Source organism: Phalacrocorax carbo, chromosome 7 (assembly GCF_963921805.1).
Source record: "Phalacrocorax carbo chromosome 7, bPhaCar2.1, whole genome shotgun sequence".
Lineage (NCBI taxonomy): Eukaryota > Metazoa > Chordata > Aves > Suliformes > Phalacrocoracidae > Phalacrocorax > Phalacrocorax carbo.
The window spans coordinates 12378156-12403779 of NC_087519.1; the positions used below are offsets into that span (position 1 = coordinate 12378156).

The following is a 25624-nucleotide window of genomic DNA, read 5'->3' on the forward strand; positions in this document are numbered from 1 at the left end:
CATCTTGAGAGCGTCACACAGGAAGGGCGTATTTGGTTTCCCATTTAGAGGCGTATTTTACCCCACTGGGGTTTGCTGCTGCTGGAGTTACTTGCACTGTGTTTTGCAGAGCAATGCCTCAGTGGTTTTGAATGTTGAAGAAAAGCAGCTTGGCCTATTTTTAGGGATGGTTTCTCTTTAAATATTCTTTTCTTATAAGGCATTGTTTTAGAGCAGGGAGATTTCTAAATGTGCATTCGTTTAGGGAGTATCTAAAGTTGCGTGAGACATTGCCATAGCTCACGCTCTCTTGTAAATCACCATTGAACAGTAGTAACCCAAAGAATGAACTGAAAACATGTCTGGTTTCAATTGTAAGGCAACAGACTTGCCAAAGGCTGTGATTGATTCGGAGACCACCCTTTGGTAAAGCAATGCTCTACTGGCCTGATTACCTTAAAAATTTCTGGGGTTGTGTTGTGCTCGTCATGTTATGAATTGGCAACCTGAATGGGCTGCTGGCTGCCGGCCAAAAGATCTGAGCTGTGTCCTTGACGGCATTTGCTCCCAGAAGAGTCACTTAATGCAGGGGAGAATTTGCTACCTTGACACTGGCTTTCTCTTGGTGCAAAAGCAATCCTTTCAGGCAGTTCTTAAGTGAGAAGGAGCGGCTCTATGTCATTTTTCAGATGCCTTTGTGGCCACTTTCCAAATTAGTATTGGTTAAAGGCTGGTATCATTACGTTAGCTATTGGTGGGTTATGGGCAGCATTTTATTTCAGAAATTTACATTTGTGTTTTTAAAAAAATCTTTTATAGCTTTCTTTTCCTCTCTGGCAGGTACTGTTTAGGTAAAATTATCTTCAGGACAGCAAACACCTCTGTGCTCTGTAAATCCTCTTCTAAAATAATGAAATGATTCACATATTTTCATCTTTCAACACCAAATGCCTCTGGTAATACAGAAACCCTCTTGTATCTCTTCTGTTTGGATGGGTAATCCAACTAACCATTGCTATATAATAAAAGATAGCACAGCACACATGATATTTCCAAAAATTACATCTATACTGGAATCTCCTTGCTACATCACAGCCTCCATATTAGCTCTACATAAACAAAATCTGAATTAATAGGACACGCCAAAGAGCTATGGAGTCTGTGATTTTAGAAGAGTGCAGGAACTGATCAGAATCTGGATGCTCCATGCGGCCACATTTTTTACAACTAAAAAGGACTGATTTCCTAAGTTATACTCTGTCACGGTTAAAAGAAACAAAAAACAAAGTGCACATGACTGATTAGTTTATATCTCAGCTAGGGCTGGAGTGCTCTGAAGCCCTCAAAATAAACCTTCCAGTGTTGTACAGGACTGGGTTATATGGTTTTGCTCTCTGTGGTGCTCAAAGGAGAGCAAAAAAGCAGGGTTTAGGGAACTCATGCCAGATTCTTAAAAGCATGTGTATCCTTAAATCTGTTATAGTGTATGGAAATTAGGTATTTAATCTGACTCAAAATGTAAATATAGTTTCCTAATCCAGTAGACGAAAGGCCTAGTTTCTTCCGCTTAAATTTATTTCCAAATTAGGGGTACAAGTACCCTCAGCTCCATCTGAGCATCCTAAGATCAATTGCCCTGGGCATGTCTGAAGTAATGGTTCTTCTAAAGCTGGATCTGCACAATATCCAGTTCAGGTGCTCTGCTTGTTTACAGTGATGTAGTGCCCTTCAGTCTGATGGAGATCTGTGTTGGCTGAGGATCTAGCCTCTGACAAGAATCTTGCTCTCAGAAACTGTTCGTTGAAAATCACCACGCATTTCCTCTCTGCCACGTTCTGCGTAGCTCACTGCCATGCCAGAATTAACTGTTTGATTTTTGACCTAGACACACTTGACAAAAGAGTCTCTTTTGTCCTTTTCTGAAAAAAGTGTATGAATATTGTAATTTATTTTGTATGGTATCAGCTGCACACAGAAAAAGTTTCTTGCAGACTCAAGTGAGGGTAACTGATACCTGTTATGGATGGAAACACATACAGATCAGAAGAAATAAAAATAAACCTGAAAAGTCAAAATGAGGCCAAAGAAAACTTTAAGAAGGACAAGGAATCGTATACCCAGGTGTGCTCTTAGTGACATTTTGTCACAAAGTTTTTAACGCATTTCACCTGTATTCAGCTAATCCACCTTCCAGGTCATAGCCTCACTAACTGGGTTTCTGAAGTTTCAAAGATGACACAGTGAATCTTCTACAAAGAATCTCCTCCACTGTTAACTGCTTTATGTTACCAGTCCTTATCTATTTTTCAGAGAATGTCAGCAACTCCTGCTGGCCCTCTGTGGATTCTTTGCTTCCTAGCTTTGCTCCTCTGCAGAGGATTTCTGTAATATCACCTATGAGCAGGTCGATTCAATTCACTTGCAAATCACCAAATGCCTTTGAAAGAAATGGTGACATTTTCCAGTGCACTAATAGCTCATGCTGCAGCAAGAAAATTCCAGGTTCTTAAGAGAAGCAGACTAACATTAATGAAAGTTTGTCCAAAATCCATATAAAATCTCTTAAAAACAAACAAAAATCCTGGGCTATTAGTCCAAAACAACTGTGGGTTAATTAAACTTAACAGAAAAGTTTACTGTGGATTTTCAATTGTATGGTCATATTTTTATTTTACCCTTACAAAACTATGTAAACCTGTCTACTCCATTTACAGGGATTTCTTTTTCTGTATAATTAAACGTTGTGGCTTCTCAGCAACTCAAATTATTTCTTACACCTTCAACTTCAGGAGATTCCTTTCTTTAGAGGCTTCCTGTACAATTCTAGCTGACCTTTAGCTAAAGACCAACCTCTCTAGGCTATATATTTTTTTCTAGTTGCTTTGCCAGCTTCTTAAGATATGTTTCACTGTAGATTAATGAGCTACACATGGCTGAGGGAAAACTACCGACACAAAATCATGTAGGGGACAGTTTCTACCACCATTACTCATGTGGAATAGTACCCTTCTCTGTTAGGCATCCTGCTGATTGAACATGATGAGGGTGAAGGTTTCTGGCTTATAATGTATATAAGAAAATGCTGCCAGATGGCTCTAATTTGAGCCAGATTGTGAACCCCCTACTCAAAGTGGGGAACAGTTACTCTACAGAGACTGCTCAAGTAACTGTTTGCAATCTGGCTTTCTGAAAATAAACCAGGGGACGAGTCATTGCTGGATTCAGTGATCCATTTAGCAGACACCTGCTTAGAGATCATGATAACTACGGGTTTAAAGTGATTTCTCCTCCAGAGGAATGCTAGCTTTAACAAGGCTTTTTCAACTGACCTAGACCGTTCAGTGCCTGTGCCTAACCTGTGGCATGCCCCAAAAGCCTGCATCCTCCAGACAGCTCTGTGGGATCTGCCTGGAGAGGCTGCCTCTCTGGGGCTCGTCCCAAGTAAGTCATGTTTTTGTGGAAGGGGATGGTATATTCCCAAATTTCTCCATGATGTGGATCAGGCTGAGGCTGGAATAGACACCTGGACCCTCAAGCTGGGAAGTGCTCTTAGGTCTACCAGTCTCAAGGTAACTTCTGTTTATCTAAGACAAGGGCACTCTACTAATGCACACGACAACGTTTTATGTATCCCAGAGCAGCCTGACAGAACATCTGAGAGTCCATCTTCACATATGCCTCTTTGTGCAAATAAAGTTGAAACTATTCTTGCACCGAGATCACCATTAATGCAAATTACTTGGCAGTGGGAATGAAAGGCTATTCAAGCACCACTTACTGAAGCTACAGCACAGATTTAGAATTCTCTTTGCAGGGGATGAATAGGAAGGCAGTTAAACAGCCAAATCCATGCAACAAATGGGTGCCTGCTCCTCCAATGGCGATTTCACTCCCAGGTTTAAATGTCTCAATTAGATTACAGTTTTATACATGAAAAAGAAAAATAGGTTTAAAAATACCTCATTTAAGAAGGAAAAAAAACATTTCATGGTTAAAGGAATACACTGTTTTACAGAAGAATATCCTTTTGTGGTGGAGCTTATAAATACTTGATGTCCCACAATCACCACACATTAAATGTTCTGTGAAGCACTCAAGTCCAAGCCAAAATTATGGCATAGTGCACCTTAGAAAGTAATAAATACTATTTTTTCTAGAGGTGTTCAGAAGCCACAAGTGTAATCCATGGCTAAACATTTGCAAGGGGAATTTAAACTCAGGATTTTGAGTTGGCCAAGGAACAAGTGCAAGAAGTTGAGAGAGTGTTCATGTACCATCTGTACCTCTCCAAAGCTGGGGAACAAAGTGGTCTGTACAGATGGGAACTGCAGAAATCCTTGAGTACCTGCCTATAAATAGGATGCAAAGTTGCTGTGTGCTTCCAGCCCTGGCCTGGGACTCACCCAAAACCTGTCCATACCATTTTTCTTTGGGATGTGGAGTTTTTATCTGATCAGCCTTATAAAATTTTATGTAAGTGTATAGTACTACCACTGGAGGAGTACAGGAGAAGAAGCTAGACTTACGACTAAAATAATATTTATATAGCACCTTCAGATCTTTAAACATGAGATACAATGCCAGTACAAAACATTATTTGTAAATATCACTGGGCTTTGAATAATACAAAAAATTCAAACTACTGATAATTTGTATTCAGCCACAGAGGAAACTCAGAATCCAGTAAATTATCTAAACAGTAACTCTCATGCAAATTATTCACTCAACATTATACTATTTTACCAGAAAAGTTGATAACGCAGGGACAAAAGAAGACAGACACCCTAAATGTTATAGTTCCTTCATGTTGTTCAACAACATTCTGAAATTCTCTGCAGATATTATTTATTTGCTGGTATGTTTTCTCTCACATGAAGAAGTCAGGAATTGTCATTAAAATATAGCGGGAAAGTAGGGTAGAAATAAGAAAAATATTTTTGTCAAACAGCCTCTGGTTTCCAAAGCCAACATAAAATGTAATGTGTTTAGTGTGTAACAAAAACAAACAGTGGATTTAGATTCCTTCTTTCTGTGTCTGTCTTATTTCTTCTTTGCATATAGTTTTACAGAAATCTGTTATTTAATTTTATATTGTACATGCAAAGAGGCTTTCAGCATAACCTGTTTTAATTGGCCTTATCAAATGAAATCATGGTCATACAAGTTTAAGAGATTCTGTTCAGCAAACATCTGCAAATGCTATTCAGAGCCACAATATAAAATTTCCTTTGTTTCTTCTATAGCTTTCATGTTTAATTTTTTTTAACCAGACTTTTGTTTTTGTTTTTGAAAAACATCTAAATAACCTGTATAAGCAATTCACTTCTACAGAACTGTAGAATTTCGTTTTATAAAACAGGTATAAGGAGTATAATAATTTGTAAATTAATAGCCTTGTATTGCTTCATGAATGGGAGAGTAAGGGGACAGCATAAAAGAATTACAGCCTAGTAGTTTCCCATTAAAATGTTGCAGAGTGCAGGTACACAGTTCAGTTTATTTCTCATGTACTTACATCACAGAGTTATCATAACTTTTTCTGTGGAGATAAAGCGCTGGATTAAGATACTACATTTTCCATCCTGGTATCCTCTGGCAGTGTAATTAGACAATAAGATGGTTTCATGCTCTGATACCACTGGGGTACAAAAGAGGTCTAGGTTCAGGACCTGGTCCTTGGTCAATATATAAAGTTTACAATTGTTCCAGATAGATTATTTAAATATAAGTATCGATATACATAGATATGTTACTGATTTGTATACATCAAATACACATCCCTGAAATCAGTCTTAGGAAGGACTGGCAAGTATGCAATTCACCTACCAAACAGGAGAGGTATGAAGGCCACAGAATGGAAACAAGGAAGTAAGGATTATTTTAAGTTCTTAAAGATTCTGACCTCAATTTGAAGCCTGTTATGAATGCAATTTAATTATATCATAATTGTTCTATTATTCAGTATTATTAGCAACCCTACTATATGCATCCAGGATCTATTCCATGTGTGCCAGTGCTCATGACTATATGGTATAATCATGAGCAATAATACACAGGAAATACTTTAAATAGTAACTTGTTCACCTCCACCAACATTTTCCTAAAAGAAGAAAAAATACTGATAGTGACAGAACTACTTTCTCAGGAATGGCTGCCCAGTGCATGCTTTACGGTATGATCATGTATTTATCAATTCAAAACCAGAAACACAAGCTTCATCTACACCAGTCTTTAACACCAGTTAAGGGAGAGCAAACAGGCTTCATTTTAATGATGCTGTAACCATCCAAAATGTTTGGGTTTGTAAGAGTCTATTGCCTAAAAAAGAAGACTTCTCCCTAGAATAAAACCTGGGTTATTTAGAGATGACTCCAAACCAGCACAGGTTAATCTAAAATAGTGAGTGATCTGCTACTTCTATCATCTTAGAAACAGTTCAATCAAAACCCAAAGTTTTGCTCTATTTTAAGTTAAAAGTTAGAAAGTTGTGACAATCAATTCTCTCACTTGCCACTCAAGGTTCTGGGGAAGTATTCGGGCAAGACTTCCACTTGCGCTACTTATTAATACATAAACTTCTATATAATACAAACCTTGTACACTAAACCCCACCATTTCATATATGCTTACCATCTTGCGTGTTTTGACTAAGGATCTGAGAGCGGAGCTCCTCCAGGCTAATTCCCAGGCATTTACAAATTTCCTCTGTGCTGTAAGGCTCAGGATGTAATACCTCCTCAACAATGGTCAGCATTTCCTCTAGGCTAACTCCTAGCTTGGTTTGCACATCATGGAGTCTCAATGTTTTTTCCCAGTCCAAGCCTTTTGACTTTGACAGAAGCTAAAATTCAAAAAATAAAACAGAAAACATTGTGCCTTCCTGTTTAAAACTCTTTAATTGTCCATAAGCACCTTTAAAACCCATTTGCTCTTTTCACTTCTTAATTGGGAACCAGTAGAAGCTACCTTCTATCAGTACACAGCAGATGATTACTATATTTATTTATAAAAGGACTGTGAATGACAGATATTCTTCCCCCAAATCAGATATTGTCTGTAAAAGCCCTACTGGCATTATTTGTGTGATATCAAATCAGTCGTTTATCCTTTTCCATGGACGTTGTTCCTTCAAGCACCTACTAACCTTTTATAACTACATTCAGGAAATTGCTTATACAAATGCTACGATATTGTAACACTAAAAGCCCCTAAAAAGTCCCTCTGTACTGCTAGAATTTGGTCTAATATTTAAAGCTGTTTGACCTTTCCAACATGCTCCTAATTTTCTAATGAACATTTGAGGTTGTCATTAAAACCCTTTCTCATAATAGCCTTAAAATAAGAAAGCAAGCATAAGATTTGTGCAGAAGAACTAACTGTAACCTTTCTCAATCTCTAGAGTTTGAAGTAAATTTTAAGTACATTCTTTTACCATCCAATTTAAAGGAAGTTTTGAGCCTTATGGGAAGGTTACAATGTGTTAGTTAGAATCTGCTTGGTTCCTTCGTGATTGTTATGATGCTAATTAGTTATAGATATATCTGTTTTTCCCTTGCCAGAAAATGATGTCATACTTCATGTATCTTTGTGATGTTTTTGCAGTTGTCAGTAGTTACTTCAACCACCAGAATCCTAAAAGGAAATATGTCAGAGGCTTTTCTCTGGAAGGTTGCTACATGTGTTCATGCTCTCATGTGCCTAATGAAAATGGTTGAGGAAAGCAGCTTTCCTCATAACATGGAATATTTTTAATGTCATTAATTACAGAATATTAAGTGATCATGTGGGATCCTACTGACATACCACCTTTAATTTCAACAGATTGCTACAGAGTAAGACACAGATTAGCACATACATGCCAATCTTGTTTTACTGTATTTATAAGCACACGACATATGTCCAATTCTGTACCATTTAAATTGAGATTAAAGCTTCCAAGTATGCCAGATCAGGTTGTATGTTTGCAGAGAGTTTAAACCAGTGCAGCAAGACCAAGGAATGAAACCCTTTCCCTATTCAACTCAGTGTTAAAACCTCTTGTCATCAGTGGCAAGATTTCACCCAGTGTGTTTTGTTATTCTTTTCAATAAACGCTGTTTTTGAGTGAGATTGGTTTGAAATCACTTATGTCTCAATTCAGCAAAGCTGTTTAACTTCCTGGGTTAAAAAAATAATGGGATTTACATATGTGTCTGAGAAGTATTTGCTTTGCTTTGTGCAAAGTCACAGCATGAAATGTAAGCGGAAGATCTGCTGCCCAACTATCTGCTGTAGATTCTCACCCTCCTGCTCTCCTCAAACAATGCTTTTTGCAGGGGCTTTTCCAGTTTTGCTTTATTACAGTATATAAAAATTAACTACTTTTGGTGCCATCTAGTGACTTGCTAAGATTTATGTGAGGCTGAGAGCAGAACAAACAAAATCCAATCAAAATCCAAATCATATGACTATGTCCCCATCTAAACCACAGTTTTGTATGTTCACTGGTAGAGAAAGAAGCAGCGCACTGTCCAGTAGCTAACGCAAAAATTAGGGTGAGAACATTTTCCTGTCAAAGACTGATTAAGTCACTTCCGGCCTCCTTTTAAAAGGCTCTAAGTACCTAGAACTCAACAGCCTTTATGTAATTGTATTTTAGCATACTTATGGATAAATTAGAATAACAATTTTGCTTCATTCGTTCTACTTAAATACTTAGTATCTCTTATGTTGGTACATGTTTGTGACATGTTTTAAACCTGCTTCAAGGTGCTAAATGAATGGAAATTTTTTTCCTTATACTTTAATCCTAATGTTCAGCATCCCCTAGATTTTATTACCAAAAGTTAAACAGAACTAAGAATCCACAAAAAATAACATTCTATATGGCAACGAAAATTTTTCTGTTTCCTTTTTAAATAAATAATCCCCTGTAGAAATATGTTGTGTATTGTCACATCTGTTCCCATTTCTATACTTCAAGGGAGATGCTGTATTTTAGATGAGCTAACTATGCTGGCGTTTTCCAGGTCAAATGTTCCAAATGGAAACTGAGCCCATCAGGCCAGCAGGCAGGGCTTTGTTGGAAAGGTCCACACTGCTTATAGCAAAGTTTCAATTCTAACATTACTGGGAAAAATGTTATGGGCAAACAGAAATGGGTTTTGAAAATAATCTAGCTGCAGCAGCTCAAATTGTAATGGACACAGAACAGAAATGGGAAAAAAATCCCATCTATTAAATGTATAAAAGTAATCCCAATACTGATCCCACAGTTGGATATTTTCTTGATGTTCTCTGACTAGATGGATTAAAGATGTGGACATCATCCAGCTGGCTCTGAACTGCCAGGATATAGCATCTGTATGCTTTATTGTCCTTTATTGTTCCACACAGGCACACTAGAGAACTGTAAGTAACTGAGAGAAAACATACTTAGTAAATGATGGAACAAATATAAATAAAAGGAAGCCTGACTAAAAGTAAGTCTAGGAATACTCAGCCGTTGTAGAGCAACATCACTTTCTTATACTTTACATTTCTATAATGTCATCTGAGCATCTTTCCACATTTAACAAACATCAGTTGATTAACTATATGGCATTCCAGTTGCAGACATTCTTGGCAGCACTCTACAGCTGACAGTGAAGTGAACCACACATGGCGAAGCAGGGGAGATCACAGCATTCACTAATGCTCAAATTCATCCTGCAGCACCAACTGTGCGACTTTTCTGAAGTATGAAGTACAAGTTAATTTCCTTTGGAATTGTGAGTGTTCTGCAGAACATAAGTGTCTTTAAACATGCTGTTTAATGGAGTACAGGAAAGCACTCAGAGGCTACAAGAAGAATAGAGAAAGAAAAAAAATACCAAGCAAAAGAATGACTGTCCAGAAGGGAAGGAAAAGGAACAGAACCTGATAAAGATAATTTTGTGACAGTGATCAAGAGCTCACTTGCTGTAGAACAGACTGACATCAAAATGCTCCACGCTAACGCCTGCAGGGATATGTTGTGTTGGCATCTTTACTTACATGGAGCTTTCTCCATGGAGGCCCAGCATGTTATTTCATAGTTCCATTAGCTTAATGGTGCTTTAAAGACTTCCCTGCTTCCACTTACATACCTGCCCTCCTTCACCCCACTGTGACCTGTTCCTAAACACAGTCTTTTCCTGGCTCAATGTATTTTTATAGTGTGTGCAACTTTCCATCTGGGTAGCACATGTTTAAAAATAGACAGGTGTATGTTGTTAGTCTCCTTAAAATCAAGCATCTGCTAAAGGTACCTTTTTAGACATGGCATCATAGCTAACAGGAATGTAACAAAAAAAAAGTAATCTTTCCTTACTACATTTTCAATTTACTGCACAGGACCAATAATTTATAGCAATTTAGAAAACTGTGATTCAATTCACAGAATCTGCTATACATAAGAATACTTTAAAAAGTCTTACAATTTCATGCACTCATCGTAGTTTGCCTCTTAGTATAGATCATCTGTGAAGGCTCTCTGTTTCTTATGCAAAAGAAGCTCTTCCTAAAATACATACTTAATCAATTAACAATCCTAAATTAGAGGTTTATCAGTTATACCAGGACCAACACACAGAGGGGTCCTTATCTTGATTTTCCTCATGACATAAGAATCTTTTCATTAACTTCTTGACAGCAGCTTTAACTATGGTCATTGGTGCTCTTATTTTTACCATATCTTATAGACACCTAAAATGCAGCTGTGTTCTCTATACTTGAGTTTAAAGCCCATTTAAAAAGTCATCTGAAGTTCAGCTTCCCTCTTTGAAAAAATCTCAACACAGTATTTTATATTATTATATTTGCCAGTATCTGATTATCCCTTCAACTATTTTTTTTTAATTTAACATTAACTATGATACTTTTTTCATTGAATGCTCAAAGTACTTTCAAGTATTTCTCAGATTTTGGCCAAATGTTTTGTGGCAAGTTGTTCCTGAAGTTTTTAAAACTTTCATCTAGACTTTGTGACCTAAATTCTGTTCTTCCACACAGCACACTTAGTTATAATTGCAGTGAATCCTTATGCTTACTCCTCACTTAATCTAATCAAAGAAGAATTCACTGTTTTCCTATAACAAACTCAAATCAAACCCTACATCTACATATTCCTAAACGTATGGTCTACAAAATCCAGAATTAAAGCAGAACTTAGATTTTTTTTTTCATGTTTCAATTCCATACATTTTACAGATAACTGCAAGCTGTAAACTGGCAGCACAATCTAAATGTTGGGTTTTGATTCAAGCCTCTTTTTAAACTTCACACTGACATAAATGCTGCTATTCAGCATTTCCAATATTACTTCCAGGCCTCCAACTAGTAGCTTTGATGTCCTCTAAATCCTAGAAAATACACATCTATTGCCATATATACATGTGACCAAACTGATTGCTTTCCATTATTTGTCATTATTCAGCTTTAATTAGAAGCAGTCTATCTTATTAAATGAGAATATTTTTTGCTGAAAAATAGACTTATTTCCTCCATTGAAATATACTACAAAATAAATGGAATAGAACTACATCACATAATCTTCTATATAAGGGCACAGTCCTTGCACTTCCATTAAACTCATCAGGAGTTCTGTTTCTGCAGAGATGGACGTGTCTGGTTCTGGAAAATAAAATGCTCCTTAAAGTAGCACCTAGCCAGGTGTTAAAGACACGACTGGTCAGAAGTGGAAAAAAGCGCACATATTTAGATGAAGGTTTCATCAGAGTTTGACATAAGCCACACATTACCTTTGTAGCCAGACGACACTCCATTACCCTAATATTGTAATGAGAAGTTGCTGCTTTATTCATTTCAACACAACTGTTAGCAATAACAAACACTGCTCCAGTTGGAAGTCTAACATCAGTAGCCCTCAGAGGACTGAACTCTATCAACTTGGCCTATTGAAAGAAAAATGAATGGTTAGTTTTAATTTAGTACTAGCTAACAGTGCACTTAGTTCTATAAATCAAATGCAAATTTGCATGTGTTTTCTCTCGAAAATCCAGGGACAGTTAAGGAAAAAAACCTGACATGAAACAGCGAGAAAAGGTTTAACCTCATTGGCCAAGTTACACATACATTTCAAGCCTTTCCCTTGTAGCTGGATTTTTAAATGTTTCCATTAAGTCTTTGGGTTTTTCAGCATTTCACAGAACCCCACCCAACCTATTTTTCTTGCCTGTTTAAGACAACAGTTTTTCTTTGATCTACAGAAAAGTACCAGGCCTGGCTGAAGCTAATGGTGCGTGCCACTAGAAAAAAGGGGCTTCACATTCCCTTCCCCTTCACCAACACCCACCTCCCCCTTAGTTTTCTGATTTTCCACTAAATCAAGATTACTTCACTGAGGTACAGAATAGCACCAAAATCTTAGGACTGACTGGAGACAGTGATCATATTACATATGGACAATCAAACACAGAAATTAGATAAAACTATATGTAAAAATGTTAGTTACTACCTCCTTCCAACATAAGAAACTCTCTTGCCTCACAGATGCCTTACACGGGCTGCGTAAGATGTTCCCAACATTTTGTGACCTTTTAATGGAATAAGCTAGGCATCCATTAATTAAATAATTCAGGATGTAATGTAATCAAGAGATTAAATTCACATCTGGTTTTTCATTGGGATAAGTTGTAAATCATGTGCCCTGCTTTGGCTTCTTAGAATACACTGTAACTCTGCAAGCAGGGACGTCTTACTGGTTTTGGCACTGTGCACCCCAGAGAGTTCCTTGAGCAGCTAGAGTGCTAAATAAACAATGACAAATTTGCTTGTACATTATGTACAGCATGTGTGTTACTCCCTGCCACTGAGATTCTGGACCACGTCACAAAATTACTATGAAGACAGACAAGCTTGCTTACATTTAAATATACCATCTAAGAACTGCTACATTAGATCAGAATCTACCACTAAGCTGGTCCACTGTCCTGTTTCTGACAGTAGCCATAAATGGGTATTTAGAGGGAATATAAAAATAGGACATATACAAAGCAATCTTTTTTACGTATATTCTTCTAGCTTCCCATAAGCAAAGATTATGGTGGTTATACTTACAGGGGAAGACACATCAGACTATTATGTTTAATAGCTACAAATAGGCTAATACTCTATCAGTGTATCTAAGAATGTCTCTTTTGAACCCTTTTTAAACTTTTGCTTTCCACAATGTACAGTATTTCTTAATTTAACAATGAATGTTTTGGAAAAAAAAAACAACAAACTTCCTTGTTTGTTTTTAACAGGCTGCCTGCTAATTTCATTGTGTTTCTATTAGTTCTTCAGTTACGAAAAACATTGAATTCTCGATTTACCTTCTCTTACCCATTCAGGGGTTTTACAGAGCTTCAAAGTATCACCCTCAAAGATACTTGTTTTCCAGGCTAAAAAGTTTTAAATCATTCAGTCAATGCTTGTATAAAAAAATAGTTCTGATCACCCTCAGTGGCCTCTACTGTCCTTTTCTCGTTTTAGGTTTTTTTTTTTTTTTGAGATGGGAGGCTAGAACTCCATTCAGCTGCAAGTACACTGAAGCAAGGATATTTTCTGGTTTGTTCACAATTTCTTTTCTAATCTTTCCTAACATTTTCTTTGCCTTTTTGATCACCATCTCAATATGTCAGAAAAGCCTCCACTTACATGATCATCTGCATGTATGCCAGGAAAACATGCTGCTTCCTTCAGCATTCATGTAGCTGTGTGTTTACTACTACCAGTGTAGGTGTGAAGGAAAAGTACAGAGTAGGTACAGGTGATGTGAAATTGAAAATACATGTGTCTGATGCTGGACTTAAATGTCTGGTGTAATTCTAGGAAATAGTTTATTTTCTGAATAAGCTTATCCAAGATATGGCATTAAGGAACAAAAGCTGTAGAGACATAATATCACAATTATAAGCAATAAAGGTCATAAAACGCTACATTAATTTCAATAGAAGTATTGTGACAGGTTTTAGGTTTGAACATTCGCAGTCCTGTGCACCTTCTGGGACAGTGGATGAACTCCACTGTAAATTCCACTGCAAGCACTCATTAATAACTTGGCAGGTCCTGATATCATTGCTAGTCCACCTTCTGTCACCACGTTTAAGACAGCTAAATGCCTTTCTACATCAGAATCCAGCCACAGAATTGTCTGGAATTAAAAAAACTGGGGGGAAAAAAGTCTCCATTGTCTTTGTAACTGGACCTGGCAAAACTTCCTAGAACTGTTTGGTTATAAGAAGTTTCAAGAAAGCATTTTTGTAATAATTATCCCATTTGCACTGAATACAAGGCATACCGACCATTCAGATTTCATTATATGGGAAACATTCTAAGTTCAGCAATGAACTAGCCAAATAGCATGGAACCTAGTACTCTTCTAGACCACATCTTTCCCCACATCTCTTCTTTCCTCCCTCTTGCCATTTCTCATTTTCATTACCTTATTCCTTCAAACTTGTCATACTTGATTGTACGCTATTTTATCCATACAATTTCTGTGTCATTTGCATACCAACAGTGCTTATACTGCTTACAAAGGTATTCCAGTTTCTTGTCTTTCTGCTAGGTACATATGAGGATATTTTTTGTTTACATAAATTAATATTACATTGTTAGTTTAGATTACAAAAATCTACATACAGCTCCTTCTTCTGCCAGAAAAGAGATTGACTGGTCCATTCCTCCACCTTCTGTGCCAATATAACGTTCACTCTTTGTGCAAATTTCTGCAAGTTCCACCTGAAAAAAACATTAAGATGAACCTCCAGCCAAGGTTAAAGATGATATTCAGACTAGATACAAGGAAGAAATTCTTTACAATGATGGTGGTGAAACATTGGCACAGGTTGCCCAGAGAGGCTGTAGATGCCCCATCCCTGGAAACATTCAAGGTCAGGTTGGATGGGGCTCCGAGCAACCTGATATAATTGAAGACATCTCTGCTCACTGCAGGGGGGTTGGACTAGATGGCCTCTAAAGGTCGCTTCCAAACTAAACCATTCTGTGATTCTATGTTACTTTTACACTGCTTACGTATGAACTAGTGAGAAAACAAAGGAGATAATGACAGAGCTCTGAAACCATTGTCTCTCCCACACCAAGTAGTGTAAGCTGGTATCCACTAGGATGCTACATGGCCCCTTTTTCCTTTTGTTCTGAAGCAAAATATAATCAACTGTTCAGCCGCCACTGGACCCACCATAACCCGACACTTTTCAGGGTATCCTTGTTTAGACAGTTAATTCTTGTAGCTGGCCTCCTCTCACCTTCCTCATTCACCTGACACTCCTCCATCCCAGTAGACAATACTTTGTTGATTTATTAGTTGAATCCATCTATATGTGCATCTTGGTAGCTTACGGAAAAATGGCAAGTTGTTACTGTGTACTATTTTAAGGCACTGACTCCATAATCAGAAATTATGTATTGAACCTAACTCAGAAACTCCTTCTCACTGTAAATACTCTAATCAGTGGTGCTTGTCATCTCTCCTTGAGATACTGTACTCTGTCTACACTGTTTATCTGAGCTAATTTGTAACTATATGCGATTTCCATTCTTTTGTGACATTTTTGGCATATCTTTGTGCATTCTGATACCTGAAGGTCAGAGGATACTATGGGAGGGAGGAATATCACTATCATAATTGCCAAAAATAATAATTTACAGTAAAGCTTTCAGCCATCAGGCAAAGTAAAAACAGAACACCAGACAAGCCTTGCAGTGCAGCTGAAGAACATAGACTAGTCAAAAGCAAGTAGATCAAAAGGAAAGCACCCATGTCCCCACACTATGACCCCTACCAGTTTGTTTTTCTAAGCACACGGTAGCCACAGGAAAGACGGGAAAAGAACTTTATAAAAGCTGCAGCCCATTTTTCAGTCTGGTGGCAAAGTCAGATTCAGATTCCGCACTAAGGATGTAGCATCACAGGACTGAAACAAGCTCACCAGCAAAGCAGGGACATTAGCCAGCACACAGCTGTAAAAGGCAGCAGGCAGAGGCAGTAAATCACCATCCTAAGAGAAAGGTATGTGCAGGGTGCCTGCCTGCTTGCTGGTTTAATTTCTTTAATGGCACCACAGAAAGCTGTAAAATTGGTGCTTGTAGTCAAGTAAATGCACCAACAACCAATTTACTCGGCTCACAGTGCAGTAATGGCCAATAAGCCTTAGGCTGATAAGCAGAAGTTATCAAAAGAACGTTAACAAAGTTACTCTAAAACTATGCAGACTGGATCTCTTTGAATCAAACACAGTAAATGACCACTCGCAAGAGAAAGACCATTAATGACAGAACATCTAAAGTACAATCAGCAAAAGTACTTTCCTTTTCTGTGATGCCTTTCCTATGTGTATTTTAAAAATGAGCTGAAACAGAGATAATGCTGCTTTTATTTTTCTTGAGAAAGTATAGGAACATCACACATTCTGGTGTTCGTTCTTTTTATCAAAAGCCATCTCCCAGTGCCTGGCTTTTGCTGAAGGTGAGGTTAATAAAAATTAATTTTTCCTCCCTTATCTCACATTCACTCCAAGAGTCCCATTTCCAGTTTGAACCTTAGACCTCTTCATCCCATCAGTGAAAGTTTAACATCCAGTCACCACGTTTCCCTGCTCCCCAAGTTGGAAATAATTATGAATGAAATGTTAATGAATGTAATGATGCTTCCCCCCCACCCCCATTTAATGCTAAAATACTCAAGCGACAGCTCCACAGAAAAGAGAGAACAAACCTCCACACACAGCAGCCTCTAGATGCTCACTCCTTTCTACACATGAAGGCGTGCCTATTTACAAATATCTGTTGCTGGGATGTGGAAATGCTGGCGTGTTTCAGCCAGTTCTGCTGAACCTGCCTTTCGCCCCTCTGAGAACAGAGCCATACCACATCCCTCTTTTTTGTAGCCACTGGCAGGAGCCATCAGGCTGGACTTCATGAATATTATTCACTGGCCGCAATAGAAACTTCTCCACACTGGCTGCAAAGACCATGCCAGCAGTGGCTCATGCAAGCTTAAACAGGAGCTGTGGCTGTGCAAACCTGGCCTGAAGTACAGCTCCTGAGGTACTCACAATGTATATTCCACTCTTGGGCACAGCTACCTGAGGTATTATTTCATCTGCAGTTGCCAGATAAGGCTTTGCAAAGTCAAAAATTAAGGATTTCACCCCTCGCTTAGTCTGGCTGCATGTCATCTCCATATACACATCAGCTACCACTTGATTGCTTAAATCGTTTAGACTTTATGAGCCTGGGCTTATTAAATAAATATCAAGAGAAGTCTCGCAGAGGAGGAATGTTAACAATTAGGACAGTGCCACTCCCCTGTCCCTTTACACGGTCTGGTGAATTGTGCCTGGTTAAGCATTGGGCCTTGCTTCGTCCCAGCTCACCAGCTGTCCAGCTGTGTATGCTGGGCTTACAGTGCTGTTCAAGCTTGAGCAACTTTTGTTTTGAAACTCAGCAAGGATTGGCAGGACCACCAAGTAGTAACTGGCAAGGGTTGAGAAGAACCGTCTCCACAAGACAGCCCAAGGCATCCCTGAAACATTATTTGGTTTCTAATTTAAACAGGCCCTTCTGACACAGGCTGGCCTTCTAATACTAGGATGAGAAGCGTGTGAATGGAGAGGAAATCGTCATCTGTATAGAAAGCAGTTTCTACTTACTATTGAGAGAAATAGGCAAGTGTTTGCCTTTTTTGCTAAAATGAGTGAAAGGGCGAAGTTCAGAGGAACGGAATTGTAGCGTTGGAAACAAATGTGAAGACTAAACTGGACAGCCTTGTGCACATATTTGATACTTGGAAAAGGATGGTCATATGACTGGAACAGAGAACTGAGCATCAGGAGGTCTGGGCTCAATTTCTAGCTCTGCATTAAGTTTCTTGTGATTCAGGGGAAGTCCCTTTAATTCATTATGGCTCCATTTCCTCAATAAAATGAGAACTATCTTCCCCCTCCTTGTAATTAATAATTGCCACTTGGGATTCTTAGATGATAATGCTATAAATATGTGTGACTTCATTACTGGAAACTGAAAAAAACCCACATTTTGCTAGACAAGTTCTCTGACTTTAGGCTTCCACAGAAAGCACCTCTAAGGTAAAAATTCGCTAGAACCATGAAGTAAAAGGAAATACCTTTTTCCTATCTCAGAGCAATGCCTTGTTTCCATTCACTTGCAACACTCAGAAACTCTTTAGGGCAAGGACTGTTTCAATCATCTGCTATTTATATTTCTGTATGCCTCACCTGTGAATGTACATTGCTTCACAGATCCCAGATGTCACTGCACCATTTGGCAACATCTCAAACATTATGTCTGAACAAGACGTAGGCATGCATGACCTTCCTCCTGGCTGCACTGCAGTTCCTGCAGAGAAGTAACTCAGACCGTTCTCATAGCCACATTTAGGGGAGCTGTACCCCAGGCTACACCACAGCATCACATGCCAGCCACATAGGTTAGAGGAGGCCTGCCACTCCTTGGTAGGGCTCCAAGTACAACTGTTAGGCATATAAAATAATAAATTTCACCCCTGTTGAGTTCTGCAGGAGTCCTAAACAGGCATTCTTGTAGAGCTAGGTGAAGGCAGACATTTGTTCTTCATGAAGCACCATGAGAAAGATGCAGAAAGAATAAATCCCATCTGCACATCGATTATACTTCCATCCCATGTATTCTGATCCGTACGAGAGATCGCTTAGAGCCAACCACAAAACACAGCTAGTTCTACGCACCCAAGACTCATTAGCATGGTTTTTCCATCCCTAAAGCAGTATTTCAAAAACACTAATAAATCATAATTTAAGTCTTCATAGAATTTAACATACTTTAAAAGCATTCCTATAAGGCTGCTGTTATCTTCAATTTAGAGACAGCACAGATATTTACATGATTTGTTCAAAGTCATGTGAATCAGTCGCAAAGCTGAAATGAGAAATCAAAAACCTCCCTATTTCTAGTATTGTGGCTTATTTCTCTGAAGAATATGGTCTCAGGGAAACCTTTGCAGGGTGGGTTTAAAATCTTTTTAAGATGACGGTAATGAAAAGTAGAACAAAAAGATACCAACATCAAAGTAAAAATGGGTCTGAACAGTAGCATTATGACTGTAGGAAAAAATTACTTAATCAGATGAATCAAAAATTTTCTTATCCCAACTGTTCTGTCACCCACATATGCTACTGCCCTCTGAATTTCTGCATTATTGTTCCAGGAAGTTGTTCCAACAGGATTGGCTAAACCAAGTCATCATTTGTAAATAATAACTAGCATGTGGACAGTAAGTCCTGAGCTACCATCTACACTATTAAATAAGCAAAGTGATATATTTAATGTTAGTACTTAAGAAGTAAATCTTAAACAACAGGAGATGTTTCCTTTGATCTCTCCCCACCCCCCCGCTAAAAAAAAAAAAAAAAAGAATCAACCAACCAAACCCCAGCCAAGAAAAGAAGGGAAGTGTATATAATGCCCATGAGTAAGTAAGGGGTTGTCAGCTAGCTACAATTCATTAAAAGACTTGGGTCAGAATAAAAATATAGAATATATTAACATAAAAGCAGCCTTTGAGGGTCAAACCAATGCCACTTCTAGTTCTGTATCTTGTACCTGAAAGTGGGCTTTTAGTATGGACCAAAGGCCAAGTATAGATGATACTTCCCCAGAACATTATTTTTTGATACAGAGCTGCCTGAGCTGAATGTGAATTCTGCACACTTAGTTACCAGCAATGGATTTCTTATATATGAACTTGTCCAGACTCCCTTTTAACTCATTCAAAATGTTAACATGTAGAACATCCAGTAACAAGGACTTTTACAACTTACCAGGTGAAGAAGCATCTCCTGTTGCTGATTATTAACATCCACCTGACTAGCTTCATTTAGTACCTTCTGCCTCTTACAACGCGAGGGGCAATGAACAATTGATTCCTATCCACTCCATCAGTTACATTAATCATTTTATGGACCTCTATCACTTCCTCCAAGTGCCTTTTTCTAAAGACTCCTAGCTTACTTTTATGGCAGTAATTCCGTACCTTTGATCATCCATGTGGCTTTTCCCTGAATCTTTTCCAGTTTAACTGTCCTGATTGGTAAGAAAGGAGACAGGCAGACTTACACCTTTTCTTGGACCACCTTACAGAAAATGTCACTGTACCTTTTGCTATTTTTATGTTGATAAATGAGCCACATAAAATGTGTGTTAATTAGTGTTGACATAGACATATGGCAATGCAACCTCAGCCAGCTCAGCACTACATTCCACCTCTTTCACTGAGGTTACTGTCCTGACACCATAGTCAACAGGAGAGATTACGTGACGATGTCAGCCACTCCTGTGCAAAGTCCCTTTGTTTAACTGCTTTGCAGCGGCATAGCTGAAGCAAACTGTTCCCTTTTGCTCACTGTAGAGAGATCTGTAAAAATGAGCAACTGTAAGCAGGGAAGCTGGGATGGAAACTTAAATATCTAAAGGTAGTCTAGGAATATGCTGAGCTATTTCATACAATTGGTCTGTTCAGCCTCTGAACACGGAAGAGGGGAGCATAACATGGCAGCAGTGGTATCTGGTAGGTGAGTTAAACCTTGAAGTCTCCCTGGTGATCTGTCGAAAAACACTAAATATTGCAGCCTTTGAATGCCAGACCCAATGTGATACATACAAACGCAAACAGTGCTTTTATATCTGTTGGCAAGTACATATGCCAGGTTGGCTGTGCCTCCACGGGAGATGGTTAGTATCAGTGAGGTATGTGATACGTTAAGTTTAACATTTCTGTTGTTTTTTTCAACAATATATTAAATGAGACTATTCATCATTAAAACAATACAAAGCAACATCATTAGGAGTAGAATCTCAGGGCATACAATTCACTCACTTGCCTAATAAGCAATTAAGCATTAAGAAATTTATGTGAAGTAATAATCTATTTAAGGAAGTTGCTGTCTCTCAAGGATTTCAAAACTGAACTCTTAGGTTTTAGACAACTTCCGTTGGAACGTTTGGAAAAATCTAAAACTAACAATGTACAAAATTCAGGCTGTTCAGAAGCTTAATTCTAAAGTCTGCTCAGAATGTATCCTGCTGCAGGAGGCAGTGCTTACTAGTTTGTCTACCAGGCAATTGGCCCCCATGTGCAGACTGAGGCTAGCCTTTGATCTAAGAGCTCTACTAACTACCTCTGCTTTTTGTTTGAAACAATTTAAGGTTCTCCCTGATAAGGAGCAAGCCAATCTTGGGTTACAAAGCAAGAAATTACTACCACTTAAAACTGTTTTATCTTTGAGCCACAAGATTTCCTACCCAGCATGCAGAAAGTCTAATCTGGGAAATCATATTAGTGGAGATATAATTTAGTCTGACAAAGAGGGGTTGTGATTTTTTATTATTAGTTGCCTTATGTATAGATACTCTAGATGGAGAGATTTCTTGTAATAAGAACCCATCAGTAGCTCTGCATCATGTTACCTTGTTTTGGATTTTTAATGGAAAAAGTGAGTTTTCAGTAAAATTATACTTTTCACTAGTACGTATTTTTCTCTGTTTACTTTTCAATATGAAACCCCTAAAACTCAGGTTTTGATTTTCAGCTGAGTATTTCTGGTCTTTTAAAAATGATGAAGAACTGGTAAAATAATATTTTTCTGTTTCCAGGCATAGTCCAACATTGTATCAGATTTGGCCATACACCCTGATACTTCAGCAGCATGATAAATTACAAACCACCCAGTACAGCTTATTTGATTCTCTATTGCCCCATCATTTATTTTAGTTTCTCCCAGTTTGATGTTATTGGTAATGAACATGACGGCCTAAATGTGCAAAGGTATTTAGGTAGTTGAGGAATAATGAAAGTGAACAGAACTCTTCCTTACCAAAAATTTCCTAAAAATAGACACCTAAAGAATTATCTGCGTGAGAACAGATAAGCGAGTTTCACCTTTATTAGTCCCCTTGGCTCACAAAGAGACAAAGGGCCAACTGCTCTAATTTTCACTCTTGCAATGAATCTGGACAGTATGTAAACTGTGACAGAATTTGACCCTATAAAACTGTCACTGTAAATATGTTCCATCCCAGTGATCGATCCCTTTCAATCTCACATAGACCTTTCAAGAATTAAATTTGTGTAAGATTAAACCCCTTAAAAGAGTAAGACAATTAGTGAGTAGGAGACAGGCAAATATTTGTTAGCAAAACAGAATTAGTGTTGCTTAGTATTTTTTTGGAACAGCTCACCCTTCATTACCCAGAAACCTGATATATACAAATACAGAATGACAGCAGCCAAAATAATGCAACCTTCTCTATAAAATGATAGTATTAAATTACACCTGCCTCGGTGGCTTTGTGTAAATTCATTTTGGCCAAAGTTAAATGTGCTAAATTTTCTATATATAACAACACAGAGTGGTGATAATTAATCTTTAAAATCAAAAAGCAGTTTTCTTCCTGTTTTAAATTTTATTGTTCATGAAGGGAAGCTCCATCAAGAAAATACATTCAGTAATATGAGTTATTTTTAGCCTGTCATTTTCAGTGCTCCAATGCCAATTCATTAACATTCTGGCCAGTTTAATCTGAAAAGTCAGACTCAGACTGCTGCTTCCCTTTACAACAAATAACGTTGGTCATTTTATGGCAAATTTAGTGTAGATTTTCTATTAAATTCTACAGGGTTTGGTTCACAGCACACAGGACTGAAAACGGAGAAGAAACATTGATAGATAAAGAGTATTTTACAGTAAGGAGAAAACATTCTCCATTGCTTAAGGCATATTTAAAGTCGAGTTAGATGTTAAGGCTTTTTTTTCAATCTGTGCATGTTTTATACACATGTACATATGTACGAAAAGAACTTCTGAAATACAAGGTGCTATGTGTCATTCATTAAGGTATAAAATGATGCCCAAATTTTGAGGTTATTTTTACCACCAGAAATGTCCTTATATCTTGTCCTGACTAGGAATAAATTGCTGAAAGTTACCATCTGCTTCCAGTTTGCATACAAAATCCCAATTAGCTAAACTTCATATATGTTTTGCAAGGTAATTATGCTTACTTTTTTCCAAAATGGGAAAATATTTGTCAGATAGTATCTGGATGTCCTCATAAGCACAGCAATCTTAGCTTGACTTCGTCTGCCCTCTAACATGCTCAAATAGAAGGTTATCAATTTGGTTGATTGGAGATTACGGCCTTTGATTACCGCTACTCCAAAGTACTCTGTTTCCCCTTGATTATAAACACACATAGTCAAACTTAACAATTTAAAGAACCCTGGTTTTTAATTCCACAGCAATAATGGAACTTTAACATTTCTCAATATTAACAGTACTTTAAAATACAATATCTATGTACTATTTTTGTGTAAGCAATTTGAGTTTCTCATATAAATAACCTGAGCGTGCATCTATCAGACATTTTTGATGCAGCAATATTATAAAATAATCCTAACCAGTATTATCAGTACATATTATTAATTTTGAATTCACAATATCAATATGAATACTCACAGATTTTCTTGCCAGCTAGATATTTAAGCCCCATTGCACATCTGAAAAATTATAAGGAAGTGGTAAAGTATTCAGTTAAAGCCCTTTCCTTATTTTATACAGGCTTTAGAAACGAAGTAGAAGGGATTCCAGTTGGCCTATCTATTCTCCCACTAAAATCAATGACGTTACCAGGTACTGTAACTGTTTAAATACATGACAATGTTGCATGTTTTGAAAGCCTCATGCTCAAATTCATCTGAGCCATAGTTTGAGAAAATTGAAGCCAGTGGACACTGTGCTATTAAGGATTAGATTTAGGTCCTTTATCATTCTGTCTGACTTGGATTTTTCTCAGTCTAGATAGAGCCAAATATAATTCAACTTCCTATGCTCAACATTTCACATTAAATTAAATAAACCCTATTCACTTTTGATCTATTTTTCCCAATAAGTATGTGCACAGCTGCCCAGCCTCGAGCAACAGAAGAAATGTTAGGGTGGCTGAACAGAACTTAGTACCACAAGATTTAACATTTGGACAGCAACACTATCATCACATCTTTCAAGTAAATCTAGTTATTCAAAAGTACTAAGTGATTTTCTGTACTCATTAATTCCTACTATGAAATACAAAGCTGGGACAATTTAGAGCATTATTCTATTTCCTTTACAAAAAGTATCTTCTCCTGATGAAAAGTTGTACAAAAGATTGATTTTGTAACAGTAAAATAAAAATCACTTTAAAATCAAAAGCTAATACTGAGCATTGCTGTTCTTTGAGTGATGCCAACACAGTCTTAGACTGGTATCCTGTTTGGAGGAGAAAAATGGATTCTTTTTAAAGATCGCATTCTAAATTTTCCATCTTTTTATTTGAATGCTCTCGCACTGCTGCAACTGGTTAGCACAGCACATCTGGCTGAATTGTCTTGGACTGGTATTTTCCCTAAACTATTGTGTATGTGTGTGATGGGTTTTTTAAAAAAATATTGTATGCAAACTGAAACAATGCCCTATTGCAGACTGCTACACACAATAATTAGTGAGAGCATTTTTTTTCTGATTCTGTTTTCAACGTCAAAAAAGTGCTATTTTTAAAGCAAGCCACCGTGAAATTCTAGCCATGCTTTTACAATATTTTTAATTTTGCGGTTTTTTGGCTCTTAATCTCATAGGCCCAAACTTCACACTGGAAGTGTTATAAGAGCTCGAAATTTCAGCGACTTTTACTCTAGAGTTACTATTTTAAACTTACATTTATCAGGAAAAAGAGCATAAAACTCAAATATTCTCATAAAAATAGTTTCACAGACACAAAACAGATAAATGTTCCATTCAGTAAAAGGTCAATTTTTCATAACTTTGGCTACAAAAGCCCTACAATTCAGCCAAATTTGATTTGAAAGCCAAAAGTTTCTATGTCCTGCTGCTACAGACCATCGTATTAAGGTTTTGCAAAGTCCATCAGACTAATAAGGGGCAAAAAGTCAATTTTTCTCATAAAATTATTGTCATGACCAAATATTGTTACTTGTAAATACTATCATTTACAACCTTCGCAACTCTCAAGTATCTGGGAAAAAAAAACCAATATGGAAGGGAGAGGTAAACTGATATTTCTTCCTTAAAAATAAACACATAAATATCCAGAGGCCTAAAAATGCAAGGTCCTGGTTGCCTTCTAGTAGAAAGAATCTGGAAAGCCCCTATTTCTGGTCAGCTAAGAATTCCCCTGCCATGCGGGAGCTCCCAACAGATACAGAGCCAGCATTACTGGATCCTGCACAGATACCACTTGACACCAGCACAGGATGCATTAGGAGCTGGAAAGAAATGGCCAGAGCACGTTTTATACTTCTGAGGACTCACATACCTAGATTGCTCTAATTTATATTTAGACTAGGTCTGCCTTATACAAGGCAGTTCTGCGAGGCTAAGCATAAATTCAGTGCAACAGAGAATTTGGATTTAGCTAGATATAAGAAGTCTCTAATGCTCAATCATAAATTAGCCAAGAACACTGAATTTGTTTTTACTGTCCTGTAAGATTTGGGGAAACTTAGAGCCCAGACAAAAGTTACCAGTCTTCACAGCTGTCATCCTCTGTCTTAACCACCACAACCAGG

At 37.6% G+C, this 25624-nt stretch overlaps 1 protein-coding gene across 4 annotated transcripts in view; it reads right to left on the minus strand.

The window, feature by feature from the left end:
- GALK2 (galactokinase 2) overlaps positions 1–25624 on the minus strand; it is a 49889-nt gene that overhangs the window by 9441 nt on the left and 14824 nt on the right. For 3 of the 4 annotated variants that reach the window (XM_064456352.1, XM_064456353.1, XM_064456355.1), the window contains exons 6-8: positions 14626–14724; positions 11739–11891; positions 6610–6820 (exon numbers count right to left, since the gene is read on the minus strand). In XM_064456352.1, the coding sequence (XP_064312422.1) occupies positions 6610–6820; positions 11739–11891; positions 14626–14724 (463 nt within the window). The remainder of the gene's footprint in view (positions 1–6609; positions 6821–11738; positions 11892–14625; positions 14725–25624) is intronic. The other variant, XM_064456354.1, reaches the window with a different exon arrangement.